Genomic DNA, 18,000 nt, shown 5'->3' with positions numbered 1-18,000 from the left:
CATTTTGAACTCTTTGGCCTTCCATATTAGATGCCTTCTCTGGGGTAGGAGGTAGAGCCACGCCGCCCAGCCCAGACTCACGTAGCCTATTTCTCCCGCGCGGCGTCGTGCTGATGAGGATCTTCTTCAATTATTAAAGCAAACATCTAGCTCAGAATCCATCCACCCCGAAAACACACACACAATGGCCCAGTTCAACAAAGGACCCGCGTACGGGTTGTCGGCTGAAGTTAGGAGTAAGGTGAGCCTCGAAGAACTGCTTTACTGCTTGTTTGTTTGTTTGAAGTGGAATTGTTTGTTACTTTGTTTCATCGGCCGCTTTCATCTCTTTCATCTCCTCGCGTTTGATTGCTATACAATGCTCGAATTCTGCGATAATCGAATATTCGAAGCCGCTTTCGGCTTCAACATCAAAGTTCTGATAGAATCTTTTGGTGGGACTCTTTTTTTTTTTTTTTTTGCTTCGTTGCTTCTCTCTTTGTCCTGCCCATCACTTCTTTCTTTTTTTTCTCCTCTATCCCTCTCTTCATCAACTCACGCGTTTCTGAGAAGGTTCTGGAAAAAAAAAGTACAGATGCACACTGCGTGTAAAACTTTTTTTTTTGTGCATGATCATATACACGTTATTAGACCTACACAAGACAATGATGAACTCGGTGTACGATTTAAAGTCGTGATTTACGATTAAATCGAACGCACGCTTAAAAAAAAACAAACAAAAAAAAAACCCAGGAGTCTTTCTGCCACGAATGCATTGTAGTTGAAGAGCACGTGCGTTTATTTGTGACGAGTCGTGAAAGTCCAATCCAGGTCAAAGCCTAGGCTTGCATTAATAATGGGGTGAATGAATCAAACAGGGCATGCATTATAATGATCAATAATGTTTGGAGGGCAGAATGTCTGAGGAGGTTCAAGCTTGAGGGCATGGAAAAAAGGGTGCAATGCATAATAATATGCAATTTGGTTTGATTCCTGTGAAGTCTGTGTGTGATGCATTTTGTTCAGAAAGTGGTTACAAGGCTTTTCTCAGACACACTGGGGTGGAGGCTGCCCAGTTGTTGATGAGAAGAAAAAGAGCAGACTAGGTGAAGGAACCTGGTCAACACCTCCATGCTTCAGCTACTTTTGCATAATGATGTATGAATTATGCATGCATGCATGTGTTATGCACCTTTTTTTTGCTTAGTGTTTGACGTATGCTTTTGGGCCAATGTAGAACCCAAATATTACACTTTTAATCATTTACTATGGCTCAAGTGAACTATTCATCAGAGGGAGAAGCTAGAAATATGAATATTCTCTTAAATATTTGATATAAAATTCAAGATGAAACATGCCGGGGGTCACAAAATGTTTAATTACTTATCAAGCTGTAGATTGAGCAGTGTTGATTCTACTTTTGGTAAGAAGTTTTCTGCAAGTTTACCTATAAAGCTTAAAGTCAGAAATTAAAGGGAAAAGGGAAAATCTCCTACAGTTTTACTTTGCCATTTTGAGCTCGAGTATACTGTAGTTCAAGCAAAATGGAAGCAACTTTTTGTGGCTGTGGCCATAAGCCTCCAGGAAGTGAGCTCACCCTTTTTCTTTCCCTTCTCTAAAAGTGATTGTCAACTACATACAGGACCCAGCACCCTTTTTTCTTTTTTTGTTTGTTTGTTTTTGTTTGTTTTTTTAAAGAAGTTGCCACTTCTAGAGTTTCCCCTATATGATAATGGCTCAAAGGGTGTCATTGTCAACTGATGCTGGGGAAGTTAGCTTAGTTTTGCACACGCATTCCTAGAATCGAGTCATTCTTAGCGCTAGTTTTTACCGTGTTTCCCTAGATAGATGAATTACATGTATTGAGATCATTTAAAAAAAGGCAAGTGCTATTCTGAGAAACACTGAAGTGACTCTTGTTCCTCAAGTTTTGTCATTTTTGAAAGTCAAATGAGCAAAAGTCTGCGTTTGTTGTGACGAAGTGGGAAATGCATGTTGCAGGTGTGGAGTTTTTCTAGCACGCACGCACGTTTACTTGAGGTGGGAGCTTTCTGTTTGCTGAAAAAAAAACCAGCATTGATTGTCAGTAAAAAGCATGTGCCAATAATTGATTAGGGGCCACAGCTCCAGGTTAATGTTGGCCCTGTTTTTTTTTTTTTTTATCTTGCTTTCACATCTGGGTGTCAAATTTAGATCCCTAATACAGAATTTGCCATGTGCTGTAATCTGAATGCAATCGAAAATGAACAGCGCAGTAAATGAGAAATTCTTTTAAATCTCAGATAGATATGTGAAGCATGTAGTTTCCTGGAAAACTTGATTTCAGGCACGTAAAGTCACACTGTTCCACATTTACGTCTTGAGGCATGCGCTCGCACATGGGTCGTGTTTGAGGAAGTGGGAGTGCAGATACAAATCTAAACTACTTTGATATTCAGAAGCACCATATACTATAAACGGTGCATTCATTATTCAGAGATTTCAACACGCGTGGATTGATTACACTTGTATTCTACAGTTGTCGTCTTACGATGTGCAGAATGTCGCACTCCGCGTATCGACTCCCTCGTTCATTTTAGTCTGCATCATTTCAGGCTGCGTCCACTTTAATCTAAATCTGTATCCGAGTCGGAAAAATAGTCGTCCCTTTCTATAATGGCATTTTTTGAGCAGAGGTTTACACTGAAATATCAAAAAACTTTACATCAGTGTAAACCATAAACTGTTTTGGCCGGCTTCATTTTTGGTAATTACATATTTTCTTCTGGTTGTGCTTTTTCTTGATATTGAGTTAGAGAATACCAGTTGCGAGTGATCGTTCTTTCCCCATTTGGGGGGAAAAAAAAAGCAATCTCAACACGTTGTAATTCATGTATACTGTGTGTGTGTGTGTGTGTGTGTGTGTGTGTGTGTGTGTGTGTGTGAATATATTACATACGTGCATACATTAAGTGCGAATGGTTATAATGATTTTTTTTATTTTTTTTAATTAACATTTTTGATTATACCAGTGTTTTTTTTTTTTTTACTCCTTTTTTGTGTCAATCGTACAACCAGAGTGCAGAAACAGCATTTGCAAATCAATCCACTTCAAAGAGTGTTTTTTGGAAAGCTCTGCTCAACCTCTCTTTTTTTTTTTTTTTTTTTTTTTCTTTTCTTTTTTCTTAATTGAAAGTACCCCAGTGTGTAAAGTGTAGAGAAAAAAGATGTTTTTCAAATAAAAATCCATTTTAATGAGGATGTAGCTTCAGGGTTCAAAACGTATCAGTTGATTGCAGTAAATACTAAATCAATGCGGGTTACACAAACTAGGCCGCATGCTGTAGTTATAAGAGTTTGTTGTTTGGTCTACGTGAGACTTCTGTAAGCCAGGTGTCGTGTAATGAACTCTTATTGGCTATACAGTCATCACATGCAAGCAGATTTAACGGGAAATGACTCATGCCAAATTATAGGGTGTCTACAAGCATCTGTGAACAGCAGCCCATGTGAATGTGAACCAAGCATGCAATGGGTTCTTTGGTCTGTCTGCACCATGTTGCATTCTGTTGCTTGTGTTTGGGTATTGAATTAAATCTTTGTTATTTTTTTACAGTTATCATTGTTGTTTCACAGATGTTAGTTTGGCTACTGTATTACTATTAATTTTTTGCTAAGTTTCTAAATTTACATTTAAGGTTTTAAACATTTAGTGCTTCTTTGAACTGTTTTTAATATTTGAGACACACATTGTATTAGGCCCCATTGTTAACTTGCTAACCTGAGTTGAACTTTCCAGTCTCTAACAGATGATTGTTCTTTCCCCTAATGAATAAAAAATACAGAACTCAGATTTTCCACTAAAGAACTCGATAATGAAAATGACAAACTGAAAAAAATTCAACTGTTGAATTTCAAGTTTAATGTCATTTTAACATACGCTGTTTTTCCCTCTGCAATTTCAACCAAAAGTCGGCGTGTTTCACAACTTCTTCTATTTTGTGTAAATGAAAATAGTGAAGAAAAAGATATTTGAAGTGTTTTTTTTTTTTTTCCTCTGTGCAATTACATTCAGCAAACTACAACTACCTGCTGTTTGTGCAGTTAGATTAAACTTCATATACACACTAACTCGCTTCATGTTATAACTACTCGGCTAATTACCTCACTAGGGGAATAAAAATCCGGTTGCCATGTATAGTTTGGAGTACATACCATTCAAGTTAAACTTATCAAATCTTGAACTTATGACCGTTTTAATATGTGAATATTTGTTCAACAAATTGGGCAAACAATTGGGCAAAGAGGCTGGCATGCTTAACATGTTTCCAATTAAGTCTAGTTAAAACTGTCTAAAACCTAATTTGCATACCACACACCTCATTCTTAATCATCACACACTCGCCTAGTGCCACGTCTATCTGAAACCAAATCACTTTCTCCCTCAGGTATGTAAATGTGAAACCGTATCAATACAACAAGCGGTCATTCTGTTGGCATAATCAGTTTATTTTTGTCAGTTTTGTTTTAGCAGTTTGTTTGTTGCACAATGTGTTTTGAAGTCATTTTCCTTGAAATTTTCCTGTTCTCTTTTGCAAATGCTGATTATTCAGGTATCTCAATAATTCAAAGCTGCTGATTGAGTCATGTAACTAGGGCTACTAGAGTTTAAAGGTGATACTTTGATTTGTGTGAACACTTGGGCTATTTGCAGGCTGTGATGCCACTTTTGAATTGTTAATTCTGATTGGTCAGAAGGTATGACAGATAACTGTAGCAGTTCTTATAGTAAGGCTGGCTGAATCAGGTTTATATTGTGTTTATTCTAATGTTACTTTTTAACATGTAACATTAGAATACATGTTGATATGGTAAGAATTTCTATAAGGAACTAATTTATATAGGAATTACATTGGAAAGTAAAGGAACAACTTTTTTTTAGAAAATGTACTTTTCACCTATAGATTTTCTTACTGTATATTTATATTTTCTTACTGTACTTGCTCAACAGCATCTGCACATTTGTCACTACTTATTTATATTTATTAGCTGTACATTACAGATTCTATATATCCTTATTATACCTTGCTGCATAATAAACAGGTTTTTCTTCAAATATCTTTCAGATAGGATTTTTAGTGATTCTGTTCATTTGGGGGTTTGGGGGCTCTTTTTAATACTTCCTTGTGGTGTTTTATAATTTTCCCCCTATTTCCATATTTGCACCATATTTTAAAGGCTATATCAGATTATGGCATGTACTGCAAAGCAATATATTAGTTTTTTAGCAGGCTGAATTTAAACAGGTGTGTCATAATCTGGTGTGTAAAATGACTACTGGAGTGTTCACAAGGTGTTACAGATACAGGATAGAGTGAAATTGTAGGTTTTGTCTGAAGCATTTGAAGTTGTTTGCTCATCTTACCGTAAAATTAAACCACAGCTGTAAACATGTTCACACCAAACCCCATGTTGATAAGAACTGAGTAGAGTACAGAAACTGACAACATAGTGGGATGAAAATGATGGTTGACCTGGAGGTTCCTGATTCATCTGGCACTTAGTTTTTTCCTCTTCTCCCCCCCAAACAAACCAAATCAAGGCCAAACACATAGGATCTATTGTGTGAATGGAGATGGCTGCATGTGAAGACACTAGATTGATCCCTTGGTTACTGGAGAGCACACAACACCAAACATCTTTAAAGAGGCGGAAGTTGGAAAGAATTTTGCTGTTAACCTTTGACCTTTTTGAGTGTGGACATTTTTTTCCTTTGTGGGATTGTCGGTGGTGGTCTTTGTCATGATGGTCAGAGGTCACTGAACTGTAGATCAGTTTTTCTGTATTTACCACATTGATTTTCCCCCCTTCTGTGTGTTTATTGATCATCACATCAGGACATGAGGGAGCAGTATGTACTGGCGAATGCCTTTAAAAAAAAAATATATATATATATATATATATATATATATATATATATATATATATATATATATATATATATATATATATATATATAATATTTTAAGCAAAGGCAGAGTTTAAATGGTCATAACTTTGATTGCCAATATGTATATTTTCAATGAGAGATTTTTTCGATGATCAATTACTAATCTATTTTTTTCCCACATTTAATTGGTTTTGATGAAGTAGTGCTCAGTGGTTATGACATTGGACTTCTGATTGGAAAGACATGATTTTAAATCTCATCACTAACAAACTTTCACTGTGGGGCCCATTTGTATAATGTTAAATATTATTAGTCACTCTGGATAAGAAATTTGTGCTGAAATCCCCCAAAACATTGATTTAAAAGGTTTCTTTTCAGTGTTTTTTACTACTACTACTACTACATAATGCTTAGGCTTAATTAAATAATGGGTAACTAACTACAATACAGCATTGTCTATACAAAAAAAAACCCTATTCTAATGGGTGTCCCTCAAATTGATTTTTTAGTTCATATTGCATGCTGTGTTCGAGTGATTTCAGATCTTTTTGGTGTGTAAAATCAATTTTAGAGCTTTTGGAAGGACTTTGTTTTCATTGCCTGGAATTATACCATTGACTTGCTGAGATCAGCTTCTAATACCATTCATGTTAACTGAAAACAGAAGGACAAATTGATAACACCACCCCATCAAATATTTATTTATGTATGATGAGCGAATTAAAGTGTAGTGAGGTAAAATATATTAAACTACCAAAAGCCGATTGATTTAAATAGCTTTGCGACATGTTATATAGTGTGTAGTGTGCTACATAACATTGAACGGCTAACTGATAAATACTATTCTATTTACCAGCTACCCGTTTAGTATGATGGTTTATAGGTAGTGTTGGATACACAATATCCAAATTAAACAATAGCACATTTAACGAAAAGATAACATTTGAGGCTAAGTTTACTTTTATGAAGTTCTAGCATGGTTTAGCAATTTCACACTTGCGTCAAGTCTTTTAAAATTAAGTACTGTTGTGCAAGCTGCGTCTCTAAATACTTATTGCTGAACCAGAATTATTTTTCTATGCTTCAGACTTCTGTGTACTAATATATGAGGTACAAATTCTCAGATGTTGGAATGGTTTGTGATGTTAGATTCTGTAACGAGCAAAAAAAAAGGCTAACAAAGCATGCTCTTTATGCATGGGTGCCCTGCAAAAGTGTATTTAGTGATGCTAAACTGGTAGCTTGATGAAATTTTTGTAGCTACATTAGCCTTTTAGCTTTAATTAAAAACTAAGAGTTAAAAATGAGATTAGGACACTAAAAGTGTGCTTTGGATGTAAAGAAAAAGCTGCTGTATGAAAGTTATTTTTAATCAGTCACTTATCAAACTTACAAAGTATTAAACACCACTTTGTCCAATTTTACATCACAAGGCAATACACTTATGGGAAGTCTACAACGGTGTGTGTGGAAAACGATATTGGAATGTAGGTGTGCCTTTATTTCAACATAGCTGTTTACTTTGCCTTTTGTCCATCATTTTGCTTTTCACCTGCTGTGTCAGTGGTGTGTATTGAATGAGGTCATGTCGGGAAGTATAGAAAGGCAGACGAGAACATGGGTCCACTCATGTCTTTCCCTTTTGTGTTTCACTATTCCAGTGTTTTTTGTGTTCACTTTAAGTATTTGAGACTTGAGATCTGCCTGTTCTAGTCATTACAGGAAGTGCAATGCAGTGATTAATTTTCTGCCGGTTCTTTCTGTTCTATATAAAGAACGTAAAGGTTTTATTTTTCCCCCCCCCGATTCTCAGCCATCTGGACTCTCTTTGCTGCTGTTGTCGCATCACCTCTCCCACAGCCCAGGAGACCTTGAGTGTGAAGGGGGTGGTGAACACTATGCCAATGCCCTGTGGTGTTTACTTATACCGTGTCACATTGAAACCTCAGTGTTTAGTCAACAGAGTGCTTTTGTTGAAGTGCTGCTTCCTGTTGGCCTTGCGCTGACATGGCTGAGGTACATCCAGTTATACCATAACCTCGGTTAAACAAGAAAAGGCTGGATCAGTGATCCTTCTAAAGAGCAACCTTCAGCTCCCAATTATCTCTATCATAATTCTTTAACTGAGGTTTAACATAGCCTGCTACAAAATAAACTTTTGTTATTTTTAATCCGCTGCTTTGCTGATGCCAGTAAAGATGGAAACTGCTGTTTTTACTGTCTTAGCTGAAACTGCAGCTAAGCAGGAATACATTTTTTGGTGAAAAGGCAAATTACTGAAAGAGAGAAGGCATGGGAGGAAAGATGGATGTTCACTTCTGGGAGCAATTAATTTTTCTTCACACACTGATTCATCAAAGATGTGGTTTGACCTGTGAATGTGCAAATCTGGTCACTTTTGTACCATTTGAAAATGAGAGGCTGGGACAGAGATGTCTGCCTTTTTCAAAACATGAAGCTGGGTGCCTTTGACATCTATGAGAAAAAAGGTGTTTATCAATTTGTACCATCTATGAATGTCCCTGCCCCCACGTTCTTCTTAGCATTGTTGGCACCTGTTCAACTAAAAGTCCCTGAGACAGATTGTTGCTTGTTTAGGTTAGGTTGATTTTCATGCAAAAGGAATCAATTCAACACCACTCGGTTCTCATTATAAACAGTTCTACCTCCTCTTAGTGTGCAGAAATATCGTATTTCTCTTAAAGGCATAAAACCTAAGCACATGTTTGCTGTACTACTTTTTTTTTTCAGGATGTTCTAGTACTCTGTTTCCTTTTGTTCTAGTGCAAGAAGGTGTGAGGCAACAGGAGTGTGGATCAGCTGAAGTAATTTTCGTTTGCTTTGTGTATAATGGCTTATAAGAATGTAGTTTTGTGGGATTTGACCAAGGATCTCTTTTGCCCTTTGACTTGAATTCTACTGAAATTTGAAAAATCACCCTGTTTTTAATTTTATTTATTTATTTATGAAACACTTAATATCCACTTGTCCAGTTTTTGTGCCCTCTGTAGCCTAAGAAACCAATGCTGTGTGCTGTTGCTTTCGCTATTCTACCTTTTAAATGTTGGTGTATTGTACTTTTTGAGGTGCTTTATGACTCACCACATTTGTAGAGTGTGGTAATTTGAGTTATTGTAGCCTTCCTGTTGTTTTGACCTATTCTGGCTAGCCTCTTCTGACCACCTGCATCAATGAGGTAATTATACTCACTGAACTGCTGCTCACTGGATGTTTTTATTGTTTGCACCATACAGTGTAAACTCCAGGCACTTTTGTGTGAAACTTTCAGGAACATAGCCATAATGATGAGGCTCTGGTTATAATCAGATGTACAGATAAAGCATCTCATTATGACTTGTGAAAACATGGTTGTTTTTTGTTTATTGTAACATAAGGGTGATGGTTTCCTTCCTCGAACGCTGTTCCATACTACGTTTGGTAATAGTTATTGCAAACAGGAAGCTCTTTAACTGGTCAATTGATGTTGTAAACGTCCTGACCTGATCATTACATTTCCATAAGTGTTCTTGCACACCGAGTAATGATCATTATCTTCTAAAATTTTCACCAACACCAATGACTGTTTGGAATCATGTATTCTTAAACCAGTGTGAGTAAACTTTTAAAGGGGAATGTGATAACTGCAGGGTGATGTTTTGCCACACTTTCCTCTGGATGTTTACTGCGGAAGTTTTTGTGCAAATGATTGTTCTCTTGTTGAATTGAGCTTCACCACAATACTGCATGCAGAATATATTTGCTTTTGCTTTTCAAGCACATACTTGTTGAGCATGCAGGGAAGACTGTTAGATGTGTTTGAACATGCAAAGGAAGTCCTTCAACAATTCCACTGCTGCTTGTTGTGCTGTTTCAGTCGACCTCTTAATGACCCCAATCTTTTGATTAATAATACCAAAATATGGTATTTTGGCTGAGTATATTGCATGCATTATTCATATTTGATCAGTCGCTGATTGGATGTTATGCCTTACTACTTTCTCAGTTGTCCGGTTATTTCTGGTTCTTTATTTAATTTTGTAAACAGTGTGTATATATATAATATACACACACACACACACACACACACAACCAAATATGATCTGACCCAGTAGAGGAAGAGAAATAAAAATTTGACTTGAAATTCCCATATTTATTTAAAGAAACAATCGAGATAAAAAAAAAAGACACCAGATCTAATTGCTGTGCAGTAAATAGAACGTTATTTAGTTTAACCAGTATTACCTGTATGAGGTGTTGGATACTTTGCGCTCATTACAGCGACAAAGCAGTTTTTTTGGTTAACTGGGAGGGTTTTAAATGTATTCAAATAAACATAAAATATTACGTGAGGTCAAGTCAAATAAATTAGCCTAAGACATGCCAGGCAATAATGTGAAATAAATACTAAGGGGAAAAAAATTGCTTTTTTGGGTTGAGTCTTCCTGGCACAACCAGTCAGCATTTGCTTGACACGCAAAACTGTAAATACAAACAACATGCTATTAGAATTTATTAGTTCTAAACACTATGCTTACTCATAAGGTCACATCTGCATCACGAAACAGGTGTGTAAGCAGGTATAGAACAACTGTTCCATTAAAAGATGTATAGTACATATTTTAATGACTGGCATAAGTATTTAAAAATGTTTAGATATAACTTTCCCATAATGCTACTCTTGCACACTGTTGTCTTTTGTGGATTGGTTCTGAAGAGTGGAAATTGCATCCAGAGCTGACTCCAAAGCCATGGGTCAGAGGTCAGACAACTCTCAATGCAATTTCCTGTATGCAGTGCAGCTCTTGGCACTGATCCTGCATAAAGATGGCTGGGGTAAAGAGGAAAAACATTTTCCTAACCCTAAACTCCAGTAGCTCGACTTCAGAGACTGTTTTGTTTTTGGATTATTGACGTCTAAGTTGCTTTATATTTAGAAAACCGGTCCGCATTAGTTGATTTATTTATTTTACATCCCTAGTGTTTATGAAAAAAACTTATCACGCTAGACTAATGCATATATTTTTTTGGAATAGCAATGCCACGGTTTGCTTCCACAGATTTCACATCCAGTGACTTAAACAGTAGGACTGAATTGGTTAAATAAAAATTATATTCTTTTTGTTTGTTTTGCAACTTCATCAACCCCAATACAACAAATCCAGTACCAATACAACATAAAATTGAGTCCTTGTTTTTCACATGTTTTATGTTCTGAATGTGTGGGATGTTGATTTGAGAGGAAACAGATCACTCACATGAACATAGAACTCAACTTAAACCATATTGTCAGAGCTGTGACTTGTACCTTAATGCAGCAATGAAAACTTACACAACATTTGGCTTTTTTGAGAATACTAGTGTCAGTATTGTAGGGTTTTTTTTTGCCTAATTTTGATATTCAAATAATCCAAAAGGGGAATTATGTAACATTTGGTTGAAGGCCAGGAGAGCAATCAGTTGTCTTTGGGGTGTTATCAAGCAAGCTGTCTATTTTCCCCTTTTACAATTTACTTAACTGTTGTTGGTAGTGCTGCATTGGTACATACTCCTTACATACAGACATAAGTAAGAAATAACATAAAGCACAGATGATGTTGCCACCTAAATGCTAGCTGTTGTTCAATGCCATGTATGTGTTTTAAATTTTGGTTTATACATTTCCAGCAACTTGTTTACCAAGCTTTTTTAATTTCCTAGCAAATAAACATATAGTGAAAAGTAAAAAAAATGCACACACTGGGGGACAAGATCTTGGAAAGAAATATGCCACAAATTAAACTTTTTTTCCCCGTTTTAGGTAAGTTTCACCAAGCCATTGTTCAGCCATTAAACACAAATCTGATGTGTTTATTTCCTTTGAAGTAAAACAGCTGGGTGAATATCTAAAAACTATAAAATTTTTATATTATAAAACAAAATTATAAAACAACCACCCTTAAACCTGCCAATGATTTGCAATTCTTTTATTAATTAAAGGACTGCACGAGGTACCTTTTCACGTGTTTCTAGTTATGTTGTAGAGCATCTTTGTAGGTTGCTCTGTATAAGGGCATCTTCCAAATGCCCTACATGTAATTTGTAATCCACAAAACAAATTAGATCTTGTCACTTAAGCTATAGCAGCGATAAGTATATTTCCTTACCAGCCTCACTTTTTTTTTTTTATAAAATAAAAATGCAGACTAACAGATTACCAATAAACCACACAATATAGACTTTCCTGTTTCTGCAAACTTAGTTTCAACTTTACCTATGGCTGTTACTAAGCCCTGAACTTCAGAGATCTTTAAATAAATGTTTTATTTTTTTTTTTTTCTTTCTTTCTTCTCCAGTCTATAAATCCCTGTTCAGATTGTTACTATAGAAATTGACATAACCATGCAGACTGAGTTAATAGCTATCAAAACCCCACGGTCATATCAATGCCAAATATGATAGAATCAGTTGTCGTAAAACCAACACTCTGCTTGTGATCGTCCTTTCTCAGATCGCTCAGAAGTATGACATGCAGAAGGAGGAGGAACTGCGCTACTGGATCGAGGAGGTCACCGGCATGCCCATCGGAGAGAACTTTCAGATGGGGCTGAAGGACGGCGGCATCCTTTGCGAGTAAGCTGTTGCTAATTTCTTTTGACTAATGGTTCATTCAGTCAGTACAGGACAACTTTTCATATTTCACAATGCTTGGAAATTCTGAAGGTTGGACATTTAAAATGTCCAATTCAAATATATTATATTTATTTCCATATTTTGCACATTTATCTCTATATTTCCTCTCAGAAAATTCCCATCTACAGTCTACCAACCTGTTTTCTTTGGAGGATGTCAGTTCTTTCCGAACTGCTGCTTATGCAATATCGTAGACTGCTAATTGGCCTATTATTTACATATCAGCTAGCGGATGCCTCCGATTGGCTAGCATGACTCGGCAGACTGGTTTTCCATCACAGATGGCTGTGGCATCATGGGGATTTGACCTCAAAATCTCTGGAGAATAGGATAACCACATAAACATTTGCACAACTCAGAAGCCTGCAGTAGTTCTAAACATTTCAGGCCGCATAGCAGTGTTGTTTCTGTCCTATTTACTATGAGGAAGAACACAACAATCCCAACTTGTATTATTTGCAGCTGTCACCATTGTCTTAATCATGTGCTTTAACACACATTTCTAAACCAGTGTGAATTATTGTTTGGGCTGCTATTTCTTCAGGGTCGCTCATTCAATCGTAGCTAACTTTGTGTGGACTTTCACTTTCTCTCGCAGGCCGTCTGGGTTTCGAAATTCCCTAATGTCAATTAGTTGCTCTAAACTGCCCCTAGGTGTAAATGTGTGCATGATGCTGTTGATGGACTGGCATACCATTCAGCCTTCATTCCCAATATGTGCCAAGTGTTCCTGGGAAAAACTCCAGATTCACTCTGACCCTGAAGAGGATAAAGCAGTTCCTGATGATAAGTGAATGACTTACTGTTTTCACTATTTAAAGGTTGATCAACAAACTTCAGCCTGGCTCTGTAAGGAAAATCAACAACTCCAAGCTGAACTGGCATAAGGTGAGGTATTTCTAGGTTAGTAGTTAAAAAGCAAGTTTTAGATATTTTATTGCAAGAGTGTGTGTAAGCTAGCCTGCAAAGTAAATCTTGTAACACAACTGTTTATGATGACAAATCCTCTTTTCTGTTGTTCATGTAGCTTGAGAACCTGGGCAACTTTATCAAAGCCATTCTTGCATATGGCCTGAAGCCCAATGACATATTTGAGGCCAATGACCTGTTTGAGAATGGGAACATGACACAGGTCCAGACCACGCTGCTCGCCCTGGCTAGCATGGTAAGGCTTTGATGCATGGTGAAAAATCATCATAAACTGCTCAAAACATTAGGGTTTTAGATGCATTATGGTATCCAATTTCAACTTCAGTTTATTTTTAAAGATTACATAACCGTGAAAGGTTTCTTATTGTATGTGCATTTGTTTGATTTTTTTTGTTTTAGAAAAATAGCTCATAATTTGAGCTTTTTTTATTTGGACCACCATTGTGTACTATTCAGATTGGCTTTTCAGGCCCATTGCTGTTAATGTAACGTGTGTGTAACTGTTACCATTAAAATTTAGGGAGGGCATTTCAGCTGTGAGTCCTAAAATTTGGGCTTGGTGGGGAGGGGTGAACCAGACATAGTCTCAGATAAATGTTTGTAGGAATAAAATTTTTCATGATATTTTCATTTAAAATATAAACTCAGGATACATGGGGCTTTTAACCCAGTACTTTTCTGGATTGCTCCAGGTGTGTGTGTGTGTGTGTGTGTGTGTGTGTGTGTGTGTGTGTGTGTGTGTGTGTGTGTGTGTGTGTGTGTGTGTGTGTGTGTGTGTGTGTGTGTGTGTGTGTGTGTGTGTGTGTGTGTGTGTGTGGGGGTGTGTGTGTGGGGTGTGTGTGTGGGGTGTGTGTGTGTGTACACAAAAGTGACTGATGCATTGCAAGAATCATCTCAATGTAAAAACAATCTGGTCCATGTGTGGCTTTACCATTTAACACAATGTTTCTGTTTTTTTTTTTTCCCTCTGTATCATCACTTTTCTTTTGACTCGAAGGCAAAGACCAAAGGTTTGGACACCAAGGTTGATATCGGCGTAAAGTATGCAGACAAGCAGGAACGCAGTTTCAACGACGAGAAGTTAAAGGCTGGAAACTGCGTCATTGGGTTACAGGTGCGGCGCATCATCACAATTTGTTTATTTAGGCACACAGTGTTGATGCATTCTCATACTCGTGCGTGTGTGTAACATTGCTCTACTCTAATTTATTTATTGTTGATTTGACTTTCATTTCACTGCCCATCTTTGATGTTTTGTTTCTGTGACATTTGTCTAGATGGGGACGAATAAATGTGCCAGTCAGGCTGGAATGACTGCTTATGGCACCCGAAGACATCTTTACGACCCAAAGTCCCAGACCGACAAGCCATATGACCAAACTACTATAAGCCTGCAGATGGGCACCAATAAGGGAGCAAGTCAGGTATGTCGCTGTCTTCTCCCCCCCCCCCCCCCCCCCCCCAAGCTGAAAATGATCTCTGATCCCACTGTAAGCATTAGAATAGTGTCTCCACCTGGACAAGTTTGGAGAGAACACTAGCTGCTTAGCTTTGAGAAAAAGTTGATGTACTCCACATTAAACATGCTCTTTTGAGAACATGTTTACCACAAGCACAATGAAATGATTTTATTTATATTGTCTTTAAACAAAACGTGATTGTAATAGGCAGAAGCTGTTTACTCTCAGGATGTTTCACTTTACCTCAGTCACTGTAGTTTTTTGTGGAAATGCCTTAGCCATGATTTAGCTGTTCAAGAGAAGAAAAGGAACCAAAACGATTCACACACACATGAGTGGGAGTTTTTTTTTACCCAATAGTTCAATTCCACAACTCTTTACTGAGTATACACAAATGGGTCTAAAATCTAGGTCATTTACTAATAGCTGTTTAATGCAAGTCGAAAAAAGGTTTGTTTTATTGACTCGGCTTTGTTGAGGCAATAAAGCAGAGCATAGTGTAGAAGTTGCACTGATGCAGCCATTGCCCTGAGATAACATCTGAAATGCTTTGGATGACTGGCATTGTCTGGATGACCTCCTGATCTACAGTGTAGGTGTGTTTTGGTCAGTTTCAGCTGTGTATTCACTGTAGCATGAACCAATAGAGTGAAATGGTTTTATTAGTTTTAATAATAAATCTAATACAAGGTGCTTTACAGTGTAAAAAAAAAAACAGAAAAAAGGTCAAAAATGAAAGAGTAAAACAGGAAAGACATGCAAAATGTAGTAACTTGTGACAGAAAGAAGAAAATTAAAGTGCATAAAAATGATATTGATAGTGAAAATATATAATTTCTGCAATTTCTGAAATTGATGACATTCTCGGGTCTTTAGGCTGGCATGGTCGCCCCTGGCACCCGACGAGACATCTTTGACCAGAAGGTGGCTCTGCAGCCGATGGACAACTCCACCATCTCACTGCAGATGGGCACCAATAAAACTGCTTCACAGAAGGGCATGAGTGCCTATGGCCTAGGCAGGCAGATCTACGACCCCAAGTACTGCCCCTCAACCGGAGAGCCCGGAACACACACAAACGGCAGCCAGGGCACAGGCACCACCGGTTCCGAGGTCAGCGACACAGACTACCAGGCTGACTACCAAGCAGAATACCACCATGAGTACCAGCCGCAATATGAAGAGTACCGTGGCCACTATGACCAGGGTGTCGATTATTAGATTGCTGAATTGCAGTGTTCAGATCAAGATTCCCCCCCACCCCCATCCTATAAGCACCAAAGAAATTTTGGTTCTTATTTCAACAGAGCAAGATTTCTTTCCTTGCTGGCCTTATAAACTGATGCAGAGGGATCAAAATGTTGCCTTAATTCTTATTCCTGTGTAGATTATCAGTATTGTTTTTTTTCTCTTCTCCTTAATAACTGAGAATTATGTTTGGAACATTTGGTTCTTCTGTGTTTTATTTTATTTCTTTTTTTAACCCTGTTTTAAGACCATTTTAACCTGGGTATTTGTGAAATGCAAAGAGTCTACCCTCTCCCTCAGAGTCTTTTGATTTGATTTAGTATGATTTCGGGATGTTCATCTCATTCTGGCTGTTTGTGCTCTTAGACTCTGGGCTCAAGGATAGTGGGAGGGGCTACCTCTTCCTGAAAGTTAGTCAGGTTTCCCATGCCCAGACAGGAAGCCGTCACGTTCCCTAGCGTTCGCGTTTAATCACAAAGCCTCTTTTAGATTCATTGTCCCTTTAGTTCATTCGATCTAATAGTGGTTTTGTTACTTGTGCCATATCTTTGTTTTAAGCATCCTTTCTTTTTCTTTTGTATTCTCTCCTTTTGTATTTATTGCCACTGTCATGATATAGTCCTGTCAAAATAAATTTTAATGAATAAATTTTTACATACGACTTACAGCCATAGTTTTTTGTTTTTTTGTCTTTCATAACTAATGCAGTGATGGAAAAGGTATTGTGGTCTTTAGAAGAACTTGAGCTTCTTATACACAGGGTTCTTTTTAGTAGAGATATGCTGCCTCCGGAATGAGATCTCCTGCCTCTTAGGGACTGTGTGTGTGTGTGTGTGTGTGTGTGTGTGTGTGTGTGTGTGTGTGTGTGTGTGTGTGTGTGTGTGTGTGTGTGTGTGTGTGTGTGTGTGTGTGTGTGTGTGTGTGTGTGTGTGTGTGTGTGTGTGTGTGTGTGTGTGTGTGTGTGTGTGTGTGTGTGTGTGTGTGTGTGTGTGTGTGTGTGTGTGTGTGTGTGTGTGTGTGTGTGTGTGTGTGTGTGTGTGTGTGTGTGTGTGGACTAAAGCCAAAATCCTCCTGCATCCATGCCAGTAAGCCCAAGCCTGTCCTACTACAGAGGCTCAGCAAGACATGACAAGGACGCTGGCTGCCCGATAGGTTCATGGGAAAAGTCCAGTAGCTCAGATTTTCTCCCCCTCCCTCCTTTTCTCTCCAGAGTATAAGTCTTGCTTTGTGTGGATATTCGGGCCTGATCATAATACAGCTCTCAGTTAGAACAGAAGCTGAGCGATGGAACAGGTTCTCCTAGCAACTTGGCCTTTCAGTACAATCCAAATGCCATGCTTGTGCGCAACAGTACACACACACTTAATTTGGATTTCTCTTGTGGAAAGTGAAATTTCCAGTAATCAGAGATGGCAAAAGTGCACACATCCTTCACTCAATTAGCAGTGCACATAATCATCTTTTAAAACTATGGTAAATGTTTTTTTTCTTTCTTTCACTCAAGTTAAAGTAAAGAAGTTTGGCCTCTGACACAAAAAAAAAAAAAAAAGTAAAGTAAAAAGTAGCAATTACTACTACCTGTTTTAGTGTCATGCTGGTAACTGGACCTCATGTCATATTAATATATGAATACAAAGGAATTAAAAATGAGAAAAGATGATGATGATCAGGAATGTCTCTTTTCTCAGTCATGTTTACATTGCTGACTCCCTCTGTATCATCCATGTTAGCTATATTTCTTGCTCTCTTCTGCCTTGCTTGTTGTTAGCCGATGTAGGTTAGCCT

At 37.6% G+C, this 18,000-nt stretch overlaps 2 protein-coding genes across 2 annotated transcripts in view; both read left to right on the top strand.

The window, feature by feature from the left end:
• Positions 1-18,000, top strand: part of LOC310729533 (NACHT, LRR and PYD domains-containing protein 3-like) — a 191,808-nt gene that overhangs the window by 139,214 nt on the left and 34,594 nt on the right. The gene's annotated exons all lie outside the window — the stretch shown is intronic.
• On the top strand, positions 52-16,882 carry LOC310729462 (calponin-3-like). Its single transcript, XM_083547636.1, has 7 exons — positions 52-241; positions 12,396-12,517; positions 13,399-13,465; positions 13,605-13,742; positions 14,505-14,621; positions 14,785-14,931; positions 15,844-16,882. Exons 1-7 carry the CDS (start codon positions 185-187, stop codon positions 16,186-16,188), a joined length of 993 nt encoding a protein of 330 aa, XP_083403762.1. The 5' UTR covers positions 52-184; the 3' UTR covers positions 16,189-16,882.

Source organism: Silurus aristotelis (assembly GCF_946808225.1).
Source record: "Silurus aristotelis genome assembly, chromosome: 8".
NCBI classification, from domain to species: domain Eukaryota; kingdom Metazoa; phylum Chordata; class Actinopteri; order Siluriformes; family Siluridae; genus Silurus; species Silurus aristotelis.
This window is presented reverse-complemented; position numbering and strand designations above follow the sequence as displayed.